This window comes from Juglans microcarpa x Juglans regia, chromosome 1S (genome assembly GCF_004785595.1).
Source record: "Juglans microcarpa x Juglans regia isolate MS1-56 chromosome 1S, Jm3101_v1.0, whole genome shotgun sequence".
Taxonomy (NCBI): domain Eukaryota; kingdom Viridiplantae; phylum Streptophyta; class Magnoliopsida; order Fagales; family Juglandaceae; genus Juglans; species Juglans microcarpa x Juglans regia.
The window spans coordinates 813036-837287 of record NC_054595.1 but is presented as its reverse complement, the minus strand read 5'-3'; the positions used below and the strand labels follow the sequence as shown (position 1 = coordinate 837287).

Below are 24252 nucleotides of genomic sequence, written 5' to 3'. Positions count from 1 at the left end.
TATCTCCTTTTATGATGGGTACATCACCAGGTGCATAGTTTTGCATTTCAAACCTTTGTAGTACACATCGTATATAAGCTTTTTGAGAAAGTCCCAACAAACCACGAGCTCTATCACGACATATTTCAATGCCAAGCACAAAAGAAGCTTCTCCTAGATCTTTCATCTCAAAATTAGCAGATAACATTTTTTTTGTTTCATGAAGTAATCCCAAGTCACTGCTGGCAAGCAAAATATCATCTACATACAGATTAAGAAAAATAAAGTTTCTCCCACTCGTCTTGCGATATGTACACTGGTCAACTGCATTTTCAACAAAACCAAGTGAAGTTACAACCTCATCAAACTTCAAATACCACTGTCGAGATGCTTGCTTCAGGCCATATAAGGATTTATTTAACTTACAAACCAAATTTTCTTTTCTCTTCTCAACAAAACCTTCAGGTTGTCTCATATAAACTTCTTCATAAAGATCTCCATTCAAAAATGCTATCTTTACATCCATCTGATGAAGCTCCAAATCATAGTGTGCCACGAGTGCCAGGATAATTCTAAAAGAATCCTTAGACGAAACTGGTGAAAATGTTTCATTATAGTCAATGCCTTCCCGCTGAGTGAACCTTTTTGCAACTAATCTTGCCTTATTTCGATCAACATTCCCTTTTGAGTCTAATTTATTTTTAAAAATCCATTTGTTGTCAATGGCTTTAGCATCTGGAGGATGTTCAACAAGTTCCCAGACTCTATTCTTTTCCATAGAATTCATTTCATCTTCCCTAGCACTTAATCACTTATCTGACTCAGGACATGTTAAGGCTTGCTTAAAAGTAACAGGATCAACTACATGCCCAATATTAAAATCACTTTCCAACAAATAGACAATATAATAATTAGGCAATGCAGACTTTCTTTCTCTTTGAGATCTTCTGACTTGTGGCTCAGAAACTGACTCAACCATTGTTGGTATTTCTTCTTGTTGTTCAGGTTCGTCACTAACAATCTCAATTGGCGGAGAAACCACTCTTTCCTGTACAACAGGAACTGGAACAACAACTGGATTAGGATCATGAAATAGGTCCTTCAATACAGAACTCCCACTGACACCAACATCATTCTCCAGAAATTTTGCAGTAATGGACTCAACAATTCCGGTGCCACGATTAGGACAATAGAACTTATATCCTTTCGATCTATCTGGATACCCAATAAAATAACCAGGAGTAGATTTTGGATCTAGTTTCTTTTCAAGAGGATTTATAACTTATATCCTTTCGATCTATCTGGATACCCAATAAAATAACCAGGAGTAGATTTTGGGTCTAGTTTCTTTTCAAGAGGATTATAAATCCTAACCTCAGCTGGACATCCCCAGACTCTGAAATGAGCCAAACGTGGCTTACGGCCTGTCCACAATTCAAAAGGAGTTTTTGAAACAGCTTTACTGAGAACTCTGTTCAAAATATACATAGCAGTTTTCAAAGTTTCACCCCATAGATATTCTGGCAAATTTGTTCTGCTCATCATACTCCTAACCATGTCCTTTAGAGTCCGATTTCGTCTTTCAGAAACACCATTCTGCTCAGGTGTTCCTGGCATGGTGTATTGAGGCACTATTCCACACCCTTGTAAAAATCTTGCAAAATCGCCCATATTTTGACCAGACTCATCATACTTCCCATAATACTCACCACCTCGGTCAGATCTTACAACTTTAATACTTTTCCCACATTGATTTTCTACTTCCATTTTGAATATTTTAAATTTCTCAAGAGTTAGGGATTTATCATTAAGCAGGTAAACATATCCATAGCGTGAGAAATCATCAATAAAAGTTATGAAGTACTTATTTCCACATATGGTAGAAGGTAAAGGTCCACTAATATTGGTATGTATTAAATCCAAAGTACCGTCGCTCCTAGTAGAACCCTGTCTTATGGATTTAGTCAGCTTCCCTCTTATACAGTCCACACATGTGTTAAAATCTGAAAAATCAAGAGAGGGAAGTATCTCAACATTCACCAATCTTTCCATTCTTTCCTTTGAAATATGTCTTAACCTCTTGTGCCACAACATAAAAGATGATTCACGGATTAAAGACCTTTTCTTTGCTACACTGGTAACACATGAGACTTCACCAAAAGAAGCCAAAGACATTCTATATAAACTATCACACAAAAGACCATTTCCAACCAAACGAGAATTATAAAACAATTCAACTTTTCCATTGCCAAACTTAAAAGAAAAACCAGATTCATCAAGTTTTGATATATAAATCAAATTTTGTCTCATTGACGGTACAAAAACTGTGTTCTCCAAAACAAGAGAAAAACCAGACTCCAAACATAACTTTACTACTCCTATAAACTCGACCTTCACTTGAACTCCATTCCCAACGCACAAGCTTACTTCATTCTCACTTGGCCTCCGTTTGCTTACGAACCCCTGCAAGGAATTCGTAATATGAATACTTGCACCTGAGTCTATCCACCAAGAATTTAAAGACACATCTACTAAAGAAGATTCAAAACAAACTAAGGCTAATGAGGTACCTGTCGAGTTTTTCTTCTTCTTCTCCAACTAAGCTTTAAATTTAAAACAATCATTTTGCCAATGACCCTTCTTCTTACAAAACTTACATTGATCATTTTTCTTCATAGTTTCTTTAGGACCACTAGAAGTCTGACCTTCAAACTTTTTACTGTGCTGATTTCGATGTGACTTATTTCCCTTGTGGAACTTAGACTTGTGATTATGAAACGACCCCTTGTTCTGTTGTGGCTGAAAAGCTAACTGCACAGTTTCAACAGTCTCACGACGCATCCTACACTCCTCTTGGGCACATACTACAATCAAATCATTTAAATCCCATTTATCTCGCTGAGCATTGTAAGCTACCTTTAGCTGATTAAACTAGCTAGAAAGACTGTTAAGAACATGATAAACCAGAAAAGGCTCAGCAATGGGAATTTTGAGGGCTTCTAACTTGGAGGATATATTTATCATTTTCATAATGTACTCCCTAACTCCACTAGAACCATCATATTTCATACTCATCAGTCTATCCATCAGGTCTCCAGTTTCAACTTTATCGGATTCAACAAACCTTTGTCTTATGGCACCCAAAAATTCCTTAGCATTATCATTATCTGGAATAGCTCCCATAATGGAATCTTATATAGAACGTTTGATGATCTTTAAACAAAGCTTGTTTGCTCTATTCCACTTTTGATATTCAGCCACATATTCACCAGTGCTCTTATCACTAGGTTTTAAAAGTTGCTCCTCCAGGGCAAAATCCAATCCCAAAAGACCAAGAGCAATTTCTACGTCTCGTTTCCATCTCACATAATTATTCCCAGTCAAGGTTTCAATAGCAGATAATTGACTTGAAATAGAGGAGGCACTCAAAACTGTGGAAACATGAAATAGTACATTTTATTTAATTATCATCCAAACAGATAGCATGCAGTCAATGGATGAAATCAAATCTTTCTAATTAATATGGGCCATTAATTAGACAGTCCATAATTAAGTTCGGAACCATATGAGCTTCATTACAGTAAGAGTCTTGGTGCATCATTGTAAAGTCACCTTTGAGCTGACTAGACAACATGCTATAAGGTACTCTTAAAATATATCACAAAACTAATTAATAAAATCACATCAGTTTCGAAATACCATCACCTTTAGGCAGAAGGAAATTTCTAGACTAATACAATCTTATTAACTAGTTCACACAATTTTCTAAAATATCACAGACAATAACACCTTTGGGCAAGATGTTATGTGCAATAAATTAGAAAACACAGATATCCTTTTTTTTTTTTTTGTCTCTTCATCTGCTTCCGTAGCCTTACTGTTATGGTTTCGTTTAATTTTTTTTTTTTTATTTTCGGAACCATTTTTGAGCAAGAAAATCATATTACATAATCGATTGATCAAACTCATATCAAAATCCGTTTTTTGGAATGTTATTACTTGTTTTAGATGTGTTTAATCGTTGCTTTGTTTCGGTTTTGAGTTTTTACAAAACTAGGGTTCATACCCATTACAAAGTTTGATCAATCGACACTAAATATGGATACCCATTGTTTTAAAACATCATATATGTATTTTTCGGGCACTAAATATTGTTTCCCCTAAATTAATTTTGATTTTTGACCCTAGAATTGCAAGAAATTGAGAAAAATCAGTTTGAAAAACCCGTTGACCCGAAATGCAAACCCGCGACCTAGTTTCAGACCCGGCTGGAGGTTGAAGATGAATTCTCCTCCAGCCAGAATGTTGCCCATGCGCAGCACGTGGCGCGTGTGGCGCGTGCGGGCTAGTGAACAATATTTTTTCTCGTTTTCTTTTTCCAGTATTTGTGTACTCGCCCTATTAATTCTTTATATATTTTTTGAAAAGTTTTTGTAACATCATAAGACACTGTTTTATTTTTTTTTGAACAGATCGGTCTATCTGCATTCTCCAAATATGGCTTCCGCAGGTACATTCTCACCATTTTCGTATTCTATATTGCTATTCAAATTCTAGTTTCTAGCATGTATTTTAGTGTTTTTACATTTGGTATCAGAGCCACCATGCTAGGATTAGAATTTTTCATAAGAATGCGAGGATGCTGTTTTGATGTTATGTTTTCGGTTTTCTTTTCTCAATGCAAATCGATCACTCAAAATCAAATTCATGGAATTTATTTATTGTAAATCTTCAATCCGTTTGGGCTTTTATTTTCTCTGATACCAAATATAAAAACACGAAAATACATGCTAGAAACTAGAATTTGAATAGTAATATAGAATACGAAAATGGTGAGAATGTACCTACGGAAGCCATATTTGGAGAATGCAGATAGACCGATCTTCCCCTCCTTGCTCCTCACAAAAATATCAGCTATCAATGGGTAAGCCAATGGACTTATGGAGAAGAGGAGGGACCTAGCCTCTTATAAAAGAAAACTTATGGAATCCTCCCATTAAGGACTCAAATTCAAATGGGTCTATAAGAATTCCAGAATAAAGACCCTTGAGTTTCCAGGCCGTAATTTTACCACAATATAAATAGGATATAATCCTATATTACTAAGGTGCAGTAAATCCCAAATGATCACTCAACTTAATGGGTTAAAACAAAATACCATTGTGAGCTATATATATATATATATATGTCTAACCCGTTTTATAAAACATGCAATCAAATGAAGCCCATATTTAAAATTATTCTAACACTTGCATGTTTATTATTCTATATGCATGCATTGTACATGAAGAGGAACAAATGAATACGTGCGCTTTGGAAGCTGATGTCTATTTGGTAGCAGGTTGTTGCACAAAGTTGAGTTGAACTGATAAAATATTGAACATAGTTGAATTAAGTTGAGTTAAATTGAGTTGAGATGATAAAATATTGTTAGAATATTATTTTTTAATATTATTATTATTTTAAAATTTGAAAAAGTTGAATTGTTTATTATATTTTGTATTGGAATTTAAAAAAGTTGTAATAATGAGTTGAGATGATTTTAACTTCCTAACGTAAGCATTTTGTCCCTTAGCTTTTTGTGAAAATCCATTAAAACTAGTTTTTAGAGAATATATATATATATATATATATATAATCAATTACGATAAGATTAGATAAAAATTAAAAATTAAATAAAATATTATTAGAATATAATTTTTTAAAATAATTTTATTTTAAAATTTTAAAAAATTAAATTATTTATTATATTTTATAATAAAAATTAAAAAAAATTATAATGATTATACGAGTATTTCACCTATCAAACCATACCTAATTATTGTTATGATGCGGGCCGTACCTATAAAGTCGGAATTTCACGCTGACTATGGCAGATCAGTAATCCTCTCCTCGTCTAATATTGGGCCATGATGGGCTTGCTTAATGTCTTTTGTTTAATCGACTTTAATTCTTCACTACTGCGGCTGATCACTATTTAGACCAATTATCAAGTGTCCGGTTCCATTACTTGTTGAAGCCCATCTCTTCTTCAAATGCACATGACATAGCCTGCAGGTGTCTATTTAATAACCTAAAAAGGATGTGTTTCAAAAGAAAAAACAAAGGAAGTTGGACAGAGTCAGTGACTCAGTGGGATGTGGTTCAAAAGAAAAAACAAAGAAAGTAATATTTATCACGTTAAAAAAATAAGTATTGAGCACTGCATTGTTTTATTTTATTTACACTACTATTGTTTTTTTTTTTAATAAATCGAATCCATAATCTCGATTTTGTAAAGAATATTACTACATATATTTATAAATGAATTATATAAAAATAAATTTATAAATTGATGTGATTTTATCTAATCCGTTATATCTATTTTACAATAAAAATAATTTTATAATCTAACAAATCACATTAAATTACGTCAATTTATAAGATTATTTTTTAATAATCTTTTTGAAATATTTCTCTTTTAAAAATATAGATATTGTGCAATCAGGCCACATTCGGTTGGCTTATACTGCACTACTGTTAGGTCTTTTAGTTGATTTTTTTTCCCTGATGTAGAAATTGAAAGACTTGCAGTGTTTGATTTGTAGACATAATGTCGACATGTGCAAATTTGTCAAGTAGACCGGCCCGGGAGGATTGGATTGGCACTTGCGTCAGGCCGCAGACTCTTTAAATGATATTAGTTTTATCCTCAAAAGAAAACACGAAAGCTCGTGCGGCCACGGGCTTCCACGACAAAGACGTAGCTAAACTCGTGGCCCCCACGAACACTTGGCATTGGACACGAGTCACTCTACCCTTCCTCAAATGTGGCATCACGCGGCGAAGGATTAGAGGCTTTGGGTCGTGTGCTGGAAAAAAATAGCGGTAAGCTGATAAGGAAGAGTTGAATGAGCAGAGACGGTGGCCGGAATGAATACAAAATTTGAAGCGATATGTTGGGAAGGATGCTTGGGAATTGGTGTAGGAGGTAGCCGACAAAAGGTGATGTTTACTCTGTTTTCCGTGGCCATCCATTTGAAAAATTCAAAGCTGATTTGGCTTTTATGATTGAAATATAGAATTATGGAAAAAGTTAATTTGTCCACCGAATATGACCGTTTTATTTAACCGTTAGGATAAAAAAAAGTTTTTTTAATTTTATAATTTTATAATTAATGAAATAATTTTAAGTATATTAATGTATTTTTTTATTTTTTTAAAATATTTAAATATATTAAAAAATATAAATAAATAAATAAATAAATAAATAAATAATTATAAAAAATAACTATCTATCAAGTATGGTGACAGAATAATCTGACTCTTAGAATTATACAAGTAAATGGATAACTAATTTTGACAAGTTATTTATTGTCGAAATTATAGGAAACCCATATTTTTTTATTTTTTTTTAAAGCATAGAAATGTAGCACCATCCATTTATCTTCCTCTTTATTATCTTCGGCCATATTTAATGATAGGATATATTTTAAATAATTATTAATTAAACAGTTGATAAAAAAAACTATTTAAAATATGTATGATCAAAGATTACAAAGTTTAGGATGATGGTGGAGCCGTTTGTATTGAAAGTCCCAATTAAGAAGTGATAAATTGTGACTGAACATTCTATATATTAAGTGAGACTAGATTGCTTTTGAGTAATGAGGTATTCTTAAGTATTTTGTGAATAGTAGTGAAAAATAATAAAAAAATAATATTAGAATATTGAATAATAATGAATAGTAATAAAAAGTAACTAAAAAATAATAATAAAATAATAAATAACAGTAAGGAATTATGAAAATAGGTATTCTTAATAACCAAACTAGGCCTAATCATACTAAGAAATAAGCATTTAATACTACAAGGCTTAATTAAATCGTGGGGCGTCCAAAATCACGATCAAAAGAAGATGAATCACTAAAGGCTTGAGATTTAGGTTATATTTAGATGTTATGATCTTAGATGATCTAAGTTGATAGGTAAATAGTAGTATTTTATAGATTTTATTGAGATGTATTTAAATATAAATATGTTGAGATATATATTTAAATGTATGAAATAGATTGAGATGAGTTTAAATTTTATATGAAAATTTAAAAAAGTAGTAAGTTTCATCAATGATTAATTTGAGATAGATTGAAGTGATATTTACGTCCAAATATAACCTTAAAATACAAAGGATTGGATAGAGCATGGGTGTCTAACATCTTTGATCAAGAGCCATATATATATACAGAGCATTCAATGCATGGGGATCAAAGGCTAAAAAACGGAGTAGGATTAAACTAGCAAAGAATACTTAAAATCGCGTGGGATGTTTCTTGAGGGCATCAAAATCAAAAGGGGAGCAAATTAGAAGTGAAAGATGAGGGTCACCAATCCAAAAAATATATCTTTAGATTCTACCTAAAAAGAGAGAAGGAGCTTAGATAAATGTTCAAGCATCGAAGAAATATTTTTTCGCTAGACGTTCTGACAAGCCTTCTTGTTCTTTAATCCCTTCGCGAGGAGCATTCATAAACAGTATCAACAATTGAGAAAGAATTGCTTGGAGTCGGAGAAGTTTAAGATTTAAGTACTCGCGAAACAACCGCAACCCAATCAAAACAATGTCTCCTAGGATTGTCTGTTTCCGCAGTGCTCAATATTTGCAATAAACAATTGACAAAAGATAAAAATCAAATGACAAAAACATCATTAAAACAGAATAAATGTTGTCAAAATGTCCCGTACGTTCATCTCCACGTGCCGCACTTTCAATCTGTAAATTCCAACTAGATTTATTTACCACAGAAAACATAAAATCAGCAGCCAACAAGCAAAAAGAAAAAGGTCAAAAAAAAAAAAAAAAAAAAAAGGTCAGGTGCTCTCTTTCTTTTGCTTAGCGTTAACTATAGCGTTGTTGCTGAGGCTGAGCCCGGGGGAGGACGATATAAAGCAACAACACCCACCACTCCTAAAAGTCTTTGCTCTGATACCATTACTCAACTCGCCATTTCAGCTGTCTTTTTCTCACTCCGAAACCCACAAACCAAACTCGTACCATGCCGCCCCAGGAGCCCGAGCAACAGCAGCCGCTGCTACTGGACTCGGACCAGGAGGAGCAACAAGATACCGCCTACGAATTGGACGAGAAGGTCCTGATAATTGGAATTGATGAAGGTTCTGCCTCCGGGTCCGGCCACGCCCCGCCGTTCTCGTGGAAAAAGCTCTGGCTGTTCACGGGGCCCGGGTTCTTGATGAGCATAGCGTTCTTGGATCCTGGGAACCTGGAGGGGGATCTCCAGGCCGGCGCGATCGCCGGGTACTCGCTGCTGTGGCTTCTCATGTGGGCAACGGCCATGGGACTGCTGGTACAGCTTCTGTCGGCGCGGCTTGGCGTTGCCACTGGGCGTCACTTAGCCGAGCTCTGCAGGGACGAGTACCCCACGTGGGCAAGGATGGTGCTTTGGGTCATGACCGAGTTGGCGCTAATTGGGGCTGATATTCAGGAGGTTATTGGGAGTGCTATTGCTATTAACATTTTGAGCAATGGAGTTTTGCCTCTCTGGTCCGGGGTCATCATAACCGCTTTTGATTGGTAATCAATTTACTTACAATTTACAATGTTTTTATTTTTTCTTCCTTCTTATAACAATTCTTACTAGTGCTATTTTGCTGGTTTTGATAGACATAATCAAATTTCTTAATCTGCTCTTCTGAATTCGAGCTCTTTGGGTTTTTATTTGCAAAAATATTTAAAGTTGAAGTTTAGGACATTTAAACATCTATGTGGGTTTTCTCCGGTTAGAGTATGTTAGACGCTGTACTGAGTTTTAATGGGTTTTACTCGCTTAACTATATTTCGGGTCTTTGAGATGGTAAATGGTATATATATATATATTTTAATATATCTCGGTAATTATGCTATATTTATGTAAAAAAAGTGGTAAACTCTGGTTGGTTTCCAGGAAAACTGAGTGGAAACCAGCCAGAGTTAGGTTATGACAAAAAATAAAAATAAAAAATAACTTCATCATACTGGATGGTTTAAACAGGTTCTGCTGAATTTCCAAGTGAAAGAGATGTTGTTTTGTCAAAAAAAAAAAAAAAATTGAAATATGAATTTTCTTTCTTTTAAAACCTTTTGAGCAACTGAATCGTGTATTTTGTGTACAAAATTATAGCTTTGACTATAATTCTTTTTATTGTCTTCTACAGTTTTATCTTTCTGTTTCTTGAGAATTATGGTGTAAGGAAATTGGAAGCGGTTTTTGCTGTTCTTATTGGGACAATGGCAGTTTCATTTGCTTGGATGTTTGGTGAAACAAAGCCAAGTGGCATAGAACTTCTTCTCGGTAAAAAAATGTTTTTTTTGTTGTTTGGTATATTTTTCTACCTATAATTTGTTTTATATTCTTGCAATTTTCAGACTATTGTGCTCCTTGAACTAACATGCAGTCAAATGGTACATTTTCATAGGGATTTTAGTTCCAAAACTGAGCTCCAGAACAATACGGCAGGCTGTTGGAGTTGTGGGTTGCATTATTATGCCTCACAATGTTTTCTTGCACTCGGCTCTTGTACAATCAAGGGAGATTGACCATAGCAAGAAAGGTCAAGTCCAAGAAGCTATTAAGTACTACTCCATTGAGTCCACTGTGGCCCTTGTTGTGTCATTCATTATCAATCTATTTGTTACAACTGTGTTTGCCCAAGGGTTTTATGGTACAGAAATAGCCGATAGGATTGGCCTTCTAAATGCAGGACGGTATCTCCAAGAGAAGTACGGGGGTGGATTTTTTCCGATTTTATATATTTGGGCTATTGGGTTATTAGCAGCTGGTCAAAGTAGCACTATTACTGGTACTTATGCAGGGCAGTTTATCATGGGTGGTTTCCTAAACTTGAGGTTGAAAAAATGGATGAGAGCATTGATCACACGAAGCTTTGCAATCATCCCGACTATTATAGTTGCTCTTGTCTTTGATACCTCTGAGGGCACGTTAGATGTTCTAAATGAATGGCTTAATGTGCTTCAGTCAGTCCAGATTCCCTTTGCACTTATTCCCCTTCTTTGTTTGGTGTCAAGGGAGCAGATCATGGGCACTTTTAAAATCGGCTCAGTTCTCAAGGTATGTTAATCCTTTTAGTCTGCATCTTCACTATCAAACCCTTCCATTTTTAATTTCTTGGGAATGAGCGTTTGATGCCATCGGATTAGAAATCTATGTATACATTTTACAGAAATCTACAGTTGACTTGACTTTGAGCAAGTAATTTGAGGGTATCTTGTATAACTCTCACAATCTCTCTGTCTTTTCTTTTCTTCGGTATTGGACAATAATTTTGTGCATAGTTCAATTCTGGGTATGGCCTCATTGTTAGAGATTGACATGGTAATGTCATATCACTTTGTTACTTGTCAAAAAAAAAAAAAAAAAAAATGTCATATCACTTTGTTGTTCATTTTAAAATTACTCTTTAGTCTGTGCCCAGTTGTTGAGTTTAGCTTCTTTTCTGAATTCATGTTACTGTTAGCAAGTGATTTGATTAGTCACATACATACATGTACGCATACCTGACTTGGTATTGCAGTCTGTTACCTGCATGGGCAGTGGCATTTGTTACATCTGTATTTGTGAGTCTGTGACTTCAATCAATAGCATTTTGCTAAATTCTCTGGTGATCTAATAAAATGAAAGTAGTGGGGGTTTGGTCCAGTATATCGCAAGACCTTTGCTCGCTAAGAGGGGATGGTATAATCATTTGCGAAGGAGTGCTAATGCGATTGGTGTAGCAGTCAGATTACCACATGAAATTGGGGAATGCTACTACCTTCATATTGGTGTAGAAGTCAGGATTATTTTGTTTGTTCTGGAGGAAAAAGTTGAATGTCAACATGTAACTTCCCACTGTCAAGTTCTCTTGCATAGTTTAGTAACATATGTGTTTTCATAAAGAACAAACGACTTGAAAAGTGTGTTCACTGCTTCCCTTTACCTTAATTAATGATCATGTGTTCCCTAATACCCAGCCTCCTTGAAGTTGGAAGCAAAATCTAATTTTCAGCATAGGATGTGCTTAGGCATAAATCCGGTGACTGTCTTCCTAGGAAAGAAAGACTTCTGCTCAACGAGTATTAATGTTTCTTATAAATTTATAGGAAAGAAAACTAAAAACACGATCCCCTCATTATTTTCCAGTACTTGCTTGTCATGCGGCCCAGACAGTATATTTCTTTGTACAGTAATAGAAAAGCAAATTAGTAATGGGATAAAAGCTCACCTTTTCTCTGTTTTATCTTTTGTTTGTAGATGGCTGCGTGGCTTGTGGCAGCACTGGTAATAGTGATTAATGGGTATCTTTTGCTTGACTTCTTCTCCTCTGAAGTTAATGGGGTGTTGTTTGGATCCATTGTGGCTGCTTTTACGGCAGCATATATTGGATTTATAATTTACCTTGTTTCTTGGGGTGTTAAGTTTTCAAGTTGGCACCGCACAGTACAGCCGAAAACAGTAGCAGAGACAGTGGCTTGAGTAACCAATCTCCATTGCTGGTTGCAATTGCTGGATGTTTAAACATACAGTATCAGTAACTGCCAGATGGATAAGTTGCTGTCATGCTGCATTTGCACAGAAGACTTCTGGCTGAGCATTATCCTCAATCTTTAAGCATAGACCAGTTGTCTATAAATCTGAAACCAGTGGTTTATTGTTTCAGTGCTGTATTAAAAAAATCAATGCAGTTGTTTATGTATGATAGAACTTGTTTCTATATGAATGAAGCAAGGCCACATGAGGCTGCTTCCCATTCGAGTTCTAGGTGGCGTATCATTCTAGTTGCAACGCCTGTAGTCAACTTGGCAATATTGAAATTGGTTTTGGAAAATTTTCGTGTTAATTTGTTTTACATGTTTTTCCTCTGATTTTCTAAATTTGGTGTGTAAGGAGTTACTTGCGACAGAAGGGAAGATCTTATATAAAGATGGTATATGGGGTTAAAATCTCCCAAATTCTTGTACAAACTTTAAGATTTAAAATTGATATATATGGAGTGAGACGCTGTTGGTATATTCTTTTCCTTAACTTTGATAGATGCTCATGGGAAGTCAACCACGCCAATCGGGCAACTGAAATTGACATCTTATTGAGCGTCAGCTACTCAGATCTTGAGCCTCACATTACAGAACTGTCTAAATTCACAGATGATGACTTGGACGTTAGTAGTTAGGTTAGACAAATGCCGCACTGGAATGCAAGAAATGTTGAAACATCATTTGTTTAAAATTTACCTCAAAGCTACCTTCCTTATTAATGAATATGTCTATATTATTACGTCTTTCCAACTTCTAATCTTGAATACATGAATTCAGGTCCATTTTCTGAGTTTTACTCCCAATGGAAATGATCACCTAGTTAGATTAGTCATCTTTCCAGCAGGGTCAAGTGACTACACTGTTAACTATAATAATTCAAATGAGGCAAATATAAACTACCTGAAATTCTTGTCATCACTAACTAGAAAATCAACACAATATAAACCTCAATGATTCTGCCGTTTGGTAGTACAGATGTTACTCAGCATGATTGTATTCTTTCATTCCATATTTAGTTCCTTAGTTGAACTGCACAAATTTATTACATATGTTGTAATCTCTCATAGACCTCTGTATTTAAACAAACATTATGTCAATGGAAGGGAGACCTTCTTCCTCATCTTATTCTCTTATATGATATCAAGAGCCATAAAGGCTAACACCTTCACTCTTTATGGCAAAAACTAATTCCATTAGCACCTCTGCTATTCTAAACATCACACAATTTATCTCTATTAAACTAGATCAGCATAACTACCTACTGTGGTTATCTCAATTTTTACCTGTATTACACAGCTATGATCTTTTGGGAATTGCTGATGGGAGTGAACCTTGTCCAACCCAGTTCATTCCCACCTCTGCTAACAATCCCACCCTCAAAATCAACCTTGAATTTCTCCTTCGGATAAAGAAAGATTAGTTTATTCTCAGTTGGTTGAATGCAACCCTTATAGAGGAGGTTTGGGTACGAGCTATAGTCTCAATACCTCTAAGCTGGTTTGAACCTCTTTTGTCACACGGTTTTCCTCACAATCTTGACCCCGTGTTGTTCATTTAAAAAGATAACTACAAACACTCAAGCAAGAGTCTAAAACTTGCATAACCTATCTCAACTTGGCCAAAAAATATGGAAGGGCATTCGCCTACATGCCCCTCATCTGCAGACGGGGGCTGGACGGGGTGGGCAGCGGGGCACCGCCCAGCCCTACTGACCAGCCGAACTGACCAGACCTACCATTACTTAGTCAACCAACTTTGTCAATTCCTTCATGTCCCTACCAGCACTCATTGGTCTGCAACTCAACTGAGTATTAAGATATGTCAAAGGTATCATCACCCATGGTCTGCATCTCTCTCGTGGTTCACTCTCCCTTGCTGCCTATTGTGATTTAGTTGGGCAGGCTCCATAGATGATAGATGATCAACTAGCGGATTTGGTATTGATTTTGGTCCCCGTCTCATCTCATGGAGTGCAAAAAATAACAAGTTCTTGTCTCTCGCAACAACACGGAAGTTGAATATTGGTCCCTTGCCATAGCCATTGCTTAGCTCTTTTGGATCAGAATGCTCTTCAAAGACCTTAAAATCTTTCTTCTGGTGTGACATCATCGGAGCTCGCTTCTAACGCCATCTTCCATGCTCGAATCAAGCACATTGAAGTGGATTATCACTTCATCCGAGAAAAAGTACCCAACAATGATATTTGGCTTAACTACATCTTCTCCTTAAAGGCAAGGTGCTGATACAATTACAAAAGGACTCACTACTGCTAGGCTTTTATTGCTACATGCTTATGCTTCGACACTTATCCCCATCAACTTGCAAGGGGATGTTACCCATAACAGTTCAAACGAGGCAAATATAACTACCTGAGATTCTTGACATCAGAAACTAGAAAATCAGCACAATATAAATCCCAGTGATTCTGCCGTTAAATATTACAGATGTTATTCAGCATGGTTGTATTCTTTCATTACATATTTAGTTCATTAGTTGAGTTGTACAAATTCATTACTTATGTTGTCATCTATTATAGACCCCTATATTTAAGCACAAGCATTATGTCAATGAAAGGGAGACCTTCTTCCTCATCTTATTCTCTTAAATATATATTCCAAATGAAATAGCCGTGGTAAGTTTGGAGCTATGAATTACAATATTATCGTCAGAGAAAAGATTATAGCCTTACTATTTAGTTCTGGATGCCTAATATAGGGAGCTATCCCAAATACAAGATTTCATCTGCCACAACTGTGCATTAGGTAATCTAGGGAAACTCTTAACCTGGAATCGAACTCATAATGTTTAAGTCTGCCCTTGACCACTAGGCGGCATCTTGATGGGTGAAATGATGTGATTTATACTAAACCAAAGAACTGAAAAATCGTTGATCTCTTTGATTTGGTTTTAATTCGACTTGGTCACTAGATCATGAAATATAACCATAATAAAGTGTTTTACCTTGTATAATTTATGAGTGGTATCTAATCATGGAAGGTCGTATCACTTTTTTTTCTTTTTTTTTTTTTTAAGAAAAGAAATAGAAAAAGAGGGCAGTACTCCAATTTTATTGATTATCTTCACTTATGACGGAAGAAAACTGTGAAGATAAAAAACCAAAATCCAGGCGTTAAAACCTCTATAAGTGTTGCAACGTACACCTCGATGAAGGGTGCCAAAGCATTATTACAAATAGAAATGGAGTCTCTAGCCTATGGAGATGGAATTCTCGTTGGAATATAGGTGAGCTATTTATACTGATTTATGGTATCGTTTCAAATATATGTTAATAATTAAATTGGCTTGCAAGCTGGAAACAGTTTCTCTGGCTAGATTGGATCCACATGCTTGATCTAAACACCTAAGGGGGTGGTTCTAGCTCTAGGGTGGTGGGCAAAAATAGTTGGAATAGAAACATTTTCCTATCTTCCATTAACAGATATCTTATCCTTTGTATCTCGAAGTTTTCAAAATTGACTCACATCTTCATTCAAATATGGTTGACTCTTAAATAGTACCCTTTATTTAGATTTAATGATCAAAATTGTGTTACAACACTTAGATAAGGACAAATGTTAGAGATCTTATGAGCTAAACGGTACTCCAAATAAAAATTAAAATAAAAGGACAAATTAAAATAGGTTGCTTGTCCCATGTAAAAGTCACTTGAAAGCACAAAAGCAAAATCCCAAACAAAGGGTGAAAGAGCGAAAGGTAAAGGAAGCCATTTCCTTTGCTTGAAATGAAATCATGTCCTTTTACCCAAAAAATTCCAATGATCTGTCATTCTTGGCTTTCGGCTTCTCTAAGTTATTCCCTTATTCACGTGCCATACCATAAGAAAGTAGAATGAGGTGGAGACAGAGAGGTTTAAGTTTAAGTTATTCTAAGGATCCCTACTTCCTTTAAATCGTCTGATCCACTTTTGAAAGATGAAGACAGGGAAATGAGAATGTTTCAATATTTATGTTTTCACTACCTTACAAGACAATATTATTTTGATCAATAATGGTACTTTGATGTCATGGAAATCACTTTCCACTTGGACTGCATTACATGATCAGCAGTGTATTGAATCTGAAGGGAATATAATAAGGTGCTTTATAGTATCAAATGCTAACTTACAATGCACGAAAAGAAGCCTATCATGTCTTTATTGTGTTCAATGTTAGAAATATTTTTATGCATGGTGTACTTACCCATGAGATAGGTGGTAATGGTATGACATAAATTATGTACAGTTTAATGTTTTAAGTTGTCCAAATCTTAAGTTTTGTTTTTTAATTTTTAATTTTTTTTTATGAGTTGAATGTCGAAGATGAAAGGTTTTTAGCATGAGCGAGAATGTCAAGTACCACGAGGGCATGTTGATCATTTAGATAGTAAGAACTTCGTTGAAAGGTTAGTTCTAAGCTGCAAACCAATTTATTGATCATTTTGAGTTTTAGGTCGTCATTGAGAGTCACTAAAGATAGGGGTGTTAAATCGTGTTAATAAGTCGTATTCGTGTCGTGTCAAGATATATATATTATATTATATAAATCAACTCTAATCCGACTTGTTAAACTTATTATATCAAAATCTCAAATCCTAACACGACCCATTAATATAACGGGTCGTGTCGTGTCAATTTGTTTTGACTCGTTTATGTAAATAGATTGAACAGACCCAAAATTAACCCACTTGACCTAATTAAGTTTAACATAATTTTATATAAATGTTGAAATCACAATATCTATAAAAAATATAAAACTAACTTCAAGTCCAAAATTACATTCAAAACAATGAAAATATCGAAATTAAAATCCTAACAATTTTATTTTTAAGTATAAGGATATAATTGTAACTTTTAACTTTCTTAACGGGTCATAACAAATTATAACAAGTCAAAATGAGTTAATCCGTTATTAACCCGTTAAGTAATTGTGTCTTAACGGGTCAATCCATTTTGACTTGAACCCGTATAGGCTAAACCCTAACCCAATTTATCGTGTCGTATTCGTATTTGATTAACAGGTCATATCCCATATTGCCACCTCTAATTAAAGATAGAGCAAAAGGAAAGCGAAATAAAATGTTATTTGGTTATGAATTGAGATGAGATGAAAATTAAATAAAATATTATTAAATTATCATTTTTTAATATTATTATTATTTTAAAATTTGAAAAAATTATATTTTTTATTATATTTTGTATAAAAATTTAAAAAAATTATAATGATGAAATGAGATGAAATCACTTCTCAATTTAAACGAAGCCTGAATCTACCCAAGATGCACCATTTTGTGAGGTGGCATGTACGTGAGAGGGCCGATGCCTATGTGGCTCAAATAAGAGTCTCATCGATTCACTAAAGTCAGGCAAGGAAAGGGGAAAAAACGATATCTATTGGTGGAAGGTAACAGCCAAAGTGGTTTACATCCAAGATCAGGGTGAAAAAGAATGAAGCCAGCATGAAATACATCGAGGAAGGGGAGTCCTGCAGGCGAATCATGTTTAGGGGAGAAGCTGGGATTTTCACCGCTTGGCAAAGAGCACTTTCAAGAAAAATAGATCTGTATTGCAGCATTAATGGATATGAGCTAAAAACAGTGAAGCCAGGACTAGAGCTTTAGAAAATAAGTCGAGAGCGAGCGATCAAACATTATAATTTTTATTTCATGATCTATCACCTGCAGATATTCATTTGGGAGAGCTACAGATTATTTTAGATCGATAATAAAATAAAATCCAGATAAAAGCAAATTAAAGGAAATGGGACAAAAATAATATTAAAAAAAAAAAAAAAAAAAGATGCTCTCCAACAGTAATAAATCAACACAAAAGTAATGAAGTAGTAGTCAATAGAAAACTACAAGAGTTTACTCACCCAAAAAGAATATAATAGAAACAGACGATCGATGATCTACGTACATCAAATCCCAAACTCCACATCAAACCGACAGTACTCCAAACCGAATAAGATCCCTTTTAAATCATGTAATAAATTAAAGGCACAAACCAAGGAGGAGAGACAATCCCAATACCAACCCAGCTACAGCCTCCTGCACGCTCCTCATCGTCGACAGTGCTCCGCTCTGCATTTCGGTTCCATAAATTCAAACCAAACGTTATGGGCCAATAATTATTAATTCATTAATTAGATCGGAACAAAGATATTTAATTCATTAAATATATCTCTAACAAGCAGCCTTTTCCCTTATTATTATCATTTTTTGCTATTTTCAGACTGCGACGACAATAATAGCTGTCGTGTACTACGTGTGACAGTTTTACATCGACGTCATTCCGTGTTTCCTCGTGTGCTGCAATTCAAAATTTCACTCAAATTCATACATTTTTAGTTCCGTCGACAGTAGTTCATGTGGTTATAAAGCTCTGCCCGACGAAACTAAGGCCACACGACGGTGGTCGGTGGCGCGTGGGTGACACATTGTAATGATCTGTTTCAGTAGTCAGTGAGGTGCGTACGTACCTTAACATTGTCTTAGAACTAAACACGAAGAAACTCGGTCGAGTTCACTTCCGTGCGCTACTGAGTAAAGCAAACGTGGGTTATCGAAGAGGTACAATGGATGTCTCTAAAGTAATATTTCCAGATCTGGGCGCACATTGCACTCCAGACCGAGTTGGCTAGAGCGAAAGTCCAAGGCTATATGAAGAACGTCGAAAAATACTTACCTCATCGGCCAATGACGGACCAGGCGAGAACGCGTCCTGGTTCGGTCCGGGGGCTTCGGCAGGTGGCGCCGGTGGACCAAGTAGCTCTGGTGCTGGGGCCGGCGCGTTGTGCTTCTTAGTCTTAGTCTTAGTCTTTTTCTTGCTCGGAGCCGGAGCTGGAACCTCGGCAGTCGGCGCAGAAACCGGAGCTGGAGGAGCGCTGGAGGGAACAGTTGCTGGTGCAACTGATGGAGGAGATTTCTCCGGTGCAGGCAATGGTGGAGAGCTGACTGGAACCGAAGCTGGTGGGGAGCTCACTGGAGCGGCAGCCGGAGGAGATGACACAGGAGGTGTAGCCGCTGGCGAAGGCACCGCCGGTTTCTTCGATGGAGCCGGAGCTGGTGAAGCGGACTTTGGAGCGGTAACCGGTGCCGGGGATTTAGGTTTGGAAGGTGCTTCAGCAGGTGATTGTGGTTTAGACGGAGCTGTGGCTGGTGATTTAGTCGGTGTAGTAGCAGTGGAAGGAGCTTTCTTTGGCGCAGGAGTAGGTGACTGGGCTCCATCGGCGCTAGCAACGACGCAGATCAATGCCAACACGAATGCAATAATGCATTTCCGATCCATTGCTCCAGAGATACTGTGTGAGATAGAGCTAGCGAGAGGGACAGACTAGAAGAAGGTGAAAGCAAACTTATATATATAGGCCTCTCAGCCAAACCAGGCCGGGAGTTGTTTTATCTGGGCTGTCCTGGCCCATTACAACTGGGCCCTAAGTAAACCGTTGGATCAACGAATAAAGACTAAAGAAGGATGGGTTTAGGGGGCCCACAGAGCAGAATTTCGGGACAGTGTAAACGTGGCGCTTGGAACAGTCTGGAACGGAACCCCATTAGCTAGCAGTCAATGGTTTTTGCATTGGCTTTGATAGGCGGATTATGGCGTAGCAGCAGTTGCAAAATGCTACAGCTGGATTGTTAGTGATAAGGCTAGACAGTAAGACAAACCAACGAGGGCTGACCACGTGAGATGTTGGGGGCAACATAGATTTATATATATATCGTGTCGAGGTAATAATTGTACGCATGGTGGGGAACTTTCTTTGATATTACAGTCTGCCAAAAACTTGGAGGTCCATTCTGTGAATTAGAGCTCCACATATTTGATTTTTGTTGGCAATGAGTAGCAACATGAGACCTTACTGCCATTGCTCATATATTATATATATATGATAGATGAGATGAAATCATGCTTCTTTATGGCGGATGTAGTATTTTGTAGTTGCAGTTTCCTGTGGCCCACAAAATTGAACTTGGTTGTCTATATATATATATATATATATATATATATATATATATATATATATATATATATGTCTAATAGGTTTCATTCCATTTTTGAGCTCGAACATTTCTTTAGCTACTAGCCGACCATGTGAGATTGTTGTGCGGTTCGGAGAGTGGTAGTCTTTGGATCATGTCTTATGCTATGGGCCGGGCTTTTGCTGGTTTTGTTAGAGATAACTTAGCTGCTTTGCTGGGTTTTTAGAATTCATTTTCAGCAATTCTAGTATGCTCGTGTGATGCAAATGTGTTTCATAAAGTAAGGTCTCTCAGCTCGAGCTTCCTTGGTTTCATGATTCTTATGGGTAAGAAGAGTAAGCCTCGTATGGAAGAAGAGGAGAATGAGAGGCTTGCTGTATGGTTCAGGATTCAGGCTCTCTTGGCTGAGCTAATTATGCTTAAAGTTTCTCAAAGGTAGGTGTTGTGACTTGTCTTATTATGGAGAGGTACTACATCAGTGACTTGGATAAACAGCTACTCCATTTTTCCCGTGGAAAATTTAGGAAAGTTCTTATCGTTGATAACTGTACTTTGACTCTTTCGTTTGAAATTAATTGGAATTGTGGTCCCTTAGCTAATGTTGAAGAAAACTGAGGGGATATAGTAATTTAAAAAAATATATACGACTTTAAAGCATGTAGAATACTATTTTTAAGGTGATAATTGTCCAACACGAAAAAGTTTATTGTCAGGTTATAAACAATTCACCTCCATAATACAACAAAGTCACTAATTGCATACAACAATTTTGAAGTTTTTCCTTAAGAGTATCTATACAAAAATTGTGTATATGACTAAAAATAATGGGATAATAGAATGAATAAATTCGTGAGTTACATCCTCATTTATAAATAATGAAGTGGCACCTCATGAAAAATAACAACCTAATTATAACTTGTGAACTTTTCAATTGGCAGTTATTAGTTTAAAGGGTATAACGTTGCATTTAAAGACTAACAAACATGCTTGGTCAAGTGGATAGCCGCCTTACTTCCCAAGGGAGATCACTGGTTCTAAGCATTGTGTGCCATGCCACCGGTTCAGAAGGACAGACGCCCCTTGGGTGTCTAAAGCCCACGGGTAGAACCTGTTCCAACCAAACCGAACAGACTTTGAGCTAGCCTATCAAACTCAAAGTGCAGCTACGGAGTTCAAACCCCTCCCCTTTGAAACAACACGCCCTTGAGCCAATGCATCTATTTTATTTTATATATTGACTTTTATGATATACTATATATCTATTTATTTTTTATTTATATCATTTAAATATTATACTTTTTAATATTTTTTTTATTCATTTCAAATATTTTCTCTAACTACTAATAATATTCTCATATATTTTGATATTTGTAATATCTTCTCATATACAATGTCATATAATTATACCCTATTTTAAATTAATCAAAATTTATAAGTTAGACCAAAATATAAATTAATTCAAAAAATAAAAAGAAGAAATTATATAATGAAAATATCCAAAACCAACTCGGAAATGGAGGAGATATGGGGAGAATTGTTTTCAAAAACTTTACCTTAGGCAGATAACAAGATGCTTGAACTGTGTTGTAGATTTGAAGTCCTTTGAAAATCGTGACCGTAGAAGATCGACGAGCAACAGAACCAGTCTTGTGAGGAAGAAAAGATGGCGCGAAATAAATTGAAAAAATCTGGAGAGCAGCCTCTATTTCATATCAGCCGGATCACACCCTATGTGGCCTAATAAAATGATCAATTTCTCCTTGTATCAAAAAGCACGTTCCCTCTCTCAGATTTCACCATTGAAATGCCCAGGAGACCTCCTCTTCCCATCCCCACCCCCGCGTTCCGTCTGCACTCTCCCCCCACCTCCCACGGTCATCGCCCCTCCCTCCTTCTGCCAAGCACCACCCTGCGACATCCCTTCCTCTGTCCAGCGCTAGCACTGCCCCTCGTTGGCTCCTCGGTCTGCCCAGCGTCGCACCTCTGCTCATGAGTTTGTGAGCTCTCTCTACTCATCTTCGTAGGTAACTCCACCGTGCATTTTTCCTTCCGTATTATTATTCTACTTGTGTATTGAGAGAGGTGAATTTTGGGAAAAATTTTGGACTTCGTGAGATGGTTATTGCGGCTTAGGGCATGGAGTGTCGAAATCATTATTATGCTTAGGGCATGCCATATTGACCATTAGCAATGACTGTCCTCTCAGGATTTGACGACAAACTGACATTGTTGTGGAATAAAAGCTTTTAAGTTTTACTGATACAGAAGAAAAAAAAAAAGTTTTTTACGTTTTAACCTGCATGAAATTTTCTAAAGTTAGCAATTTCCACAACTTCCATGGATTATATATAAGAAATGCACAAAACTAGGTTAGATTAACTTAAAGCTATCATGAATATTTGTTATGAAAACTATAATTTCAATGTAGTGTTGAAGGTTAATGAACCCCTTGATCAATGGTGACTATCCACATAGCATGCAATCTCTGGTTGGAAACCAATTATCCAAATTTACCAAAGAACAATCTAAGCTCGTAAACAGGTCTTTTGAATTAATCGGATTAAACTACTATACTGCTTATTATGCAGCCTATGCACCTCAACATAATGCTAGAAATGCAAGCTACTTGACAGCTTCTCGTGCTAATCTTTCGAGTAAGTGAAAACTCAACACTCGGAAGTAATGAATACGTTGATTTATGTTCCAATATTAACGATATATAACATGTCTTTGCTGTGCATGGCAGCTGAGCACAATGGAATCCCCATTGGTCCACACGTGTGTTCTATATATGTCAACAATTTTGAATTTTAAAACAATCATGGACCAAAATATATCAATTTGTTTATTCTTTTTCCAAATAGAAACGTCCTCAGTAGTATTGAAGCAAGACCTTTGGGTTGACTCACTTTACAAACAAGCACAAATGGAAAGGATTATTCAGTGTTAACCTCTGTTTTCTCTAAGTTGTAGGTTGCTTCAGAATGGCTTCATCTATATCCAAGAGGAATTCAAGATCTTTTGCTCTACACAAAGCAGAAGAACTATAATCCAGTACTAATTTATATCACTGAGAATGGTAATTATTTTGTCTCAAATCATGATTATCTTCTCATCATACTCTAGAATTTGAAAAGAAGCTGTAGTTATTACATGTCCATTAGAAGCTAAATGCAATTATGAATTCTAGGAATTGATGAGTTCAATAATGCCACCTTTTCACTAGAGGAGGCTCTTGTGGACAACCAAAGAATTGAATACTATTATAGTCATCTTTGGTATCTTCAAAAGGTTATCAGACAAATCTATATATAACAAATTTAATTGTCCATTCTCAGCATTTTCACAAGGCCATGGAAAGTATGTAACATTGCAGTAAAAAATACATTTTCAATTCTATAGTTATATTTTGGCAGCTTGCTCCCAAAAGGGAAGAAAAGCTTTTACTGGATTTTGGTGAAGATGTATATAATTTTGTTTGATTTGTGTTGGTGATTTAGCTAAGGGCTGCAAGGTTTGGAGGTCCTGGTGGTGGACCATTTTACTAGATAAGGCTCTTATAAGCCTGTAGTTATGTTAGGTTGATCTGCCTCTCTTCTCTTCATCATAATCTACTATAACCATTTTTACAAAGCTTTGTAGTGCTTATTTATCAACTTAATCATTAGCATCTTTTTAAATGCCCAAAACATAAGCTTTGAAATTTAGCACTCTAGTACTTGTAATTA

At 36.0% G+C, this 24252-nt stretch overlaps 2 protein-coding genes across 2 annotated transcripts; one reads left to right on the top strand and one right to left on the bottom strand.

Annotated features, from left to right (window-relative positions):
• Nucleotides 1-8851: 8851 nt before the first annotated feature.
• LOC121246555 (metal transporter Nramp3-like) lies at nt 8852-12837 on the top strand. The gene is made up of 4 exons (XM_041144731.1): nt 8852-9547; nt 10168-10304; nt 10429-11081; nt 12264-12837. The coding sequence occupies exons 1-4, from the start codon at nt 9012-9014 to the stop codon at nt 12483-12485; spliced, it is 1548 nt and encodes a 515-aa protein (XP_041000665.1). The 5' UTR covers nt 8852-9011; the 3' UTR covers nt 12486-12837.
• A 5502-nt stretch (nt 12838-18339) lies between these two features.
• On the bottom strand, nt 18340-19887 carry LOC121247223 (lysine-rich arabinogalactan protein 18). The gene is made up of 2 exons (XM_041145597.1): nt 19227-19887; nt 18340-18622 (listed from the first exon to the last, which is right to left on the bottom strand). Exons 1-2 carry the CDS (start codon nt 19827-19829, stop codon nt 18533-18535), a joined length of 693 nt encoding a protein of 230 aa, XP_041001531.1. The 5' UTR covers nt 19830-19887; the 3' UTR covers nt 18340-18532.
• Nucleotides 19888-24252: the final 4365 nt, after the last annotated feature.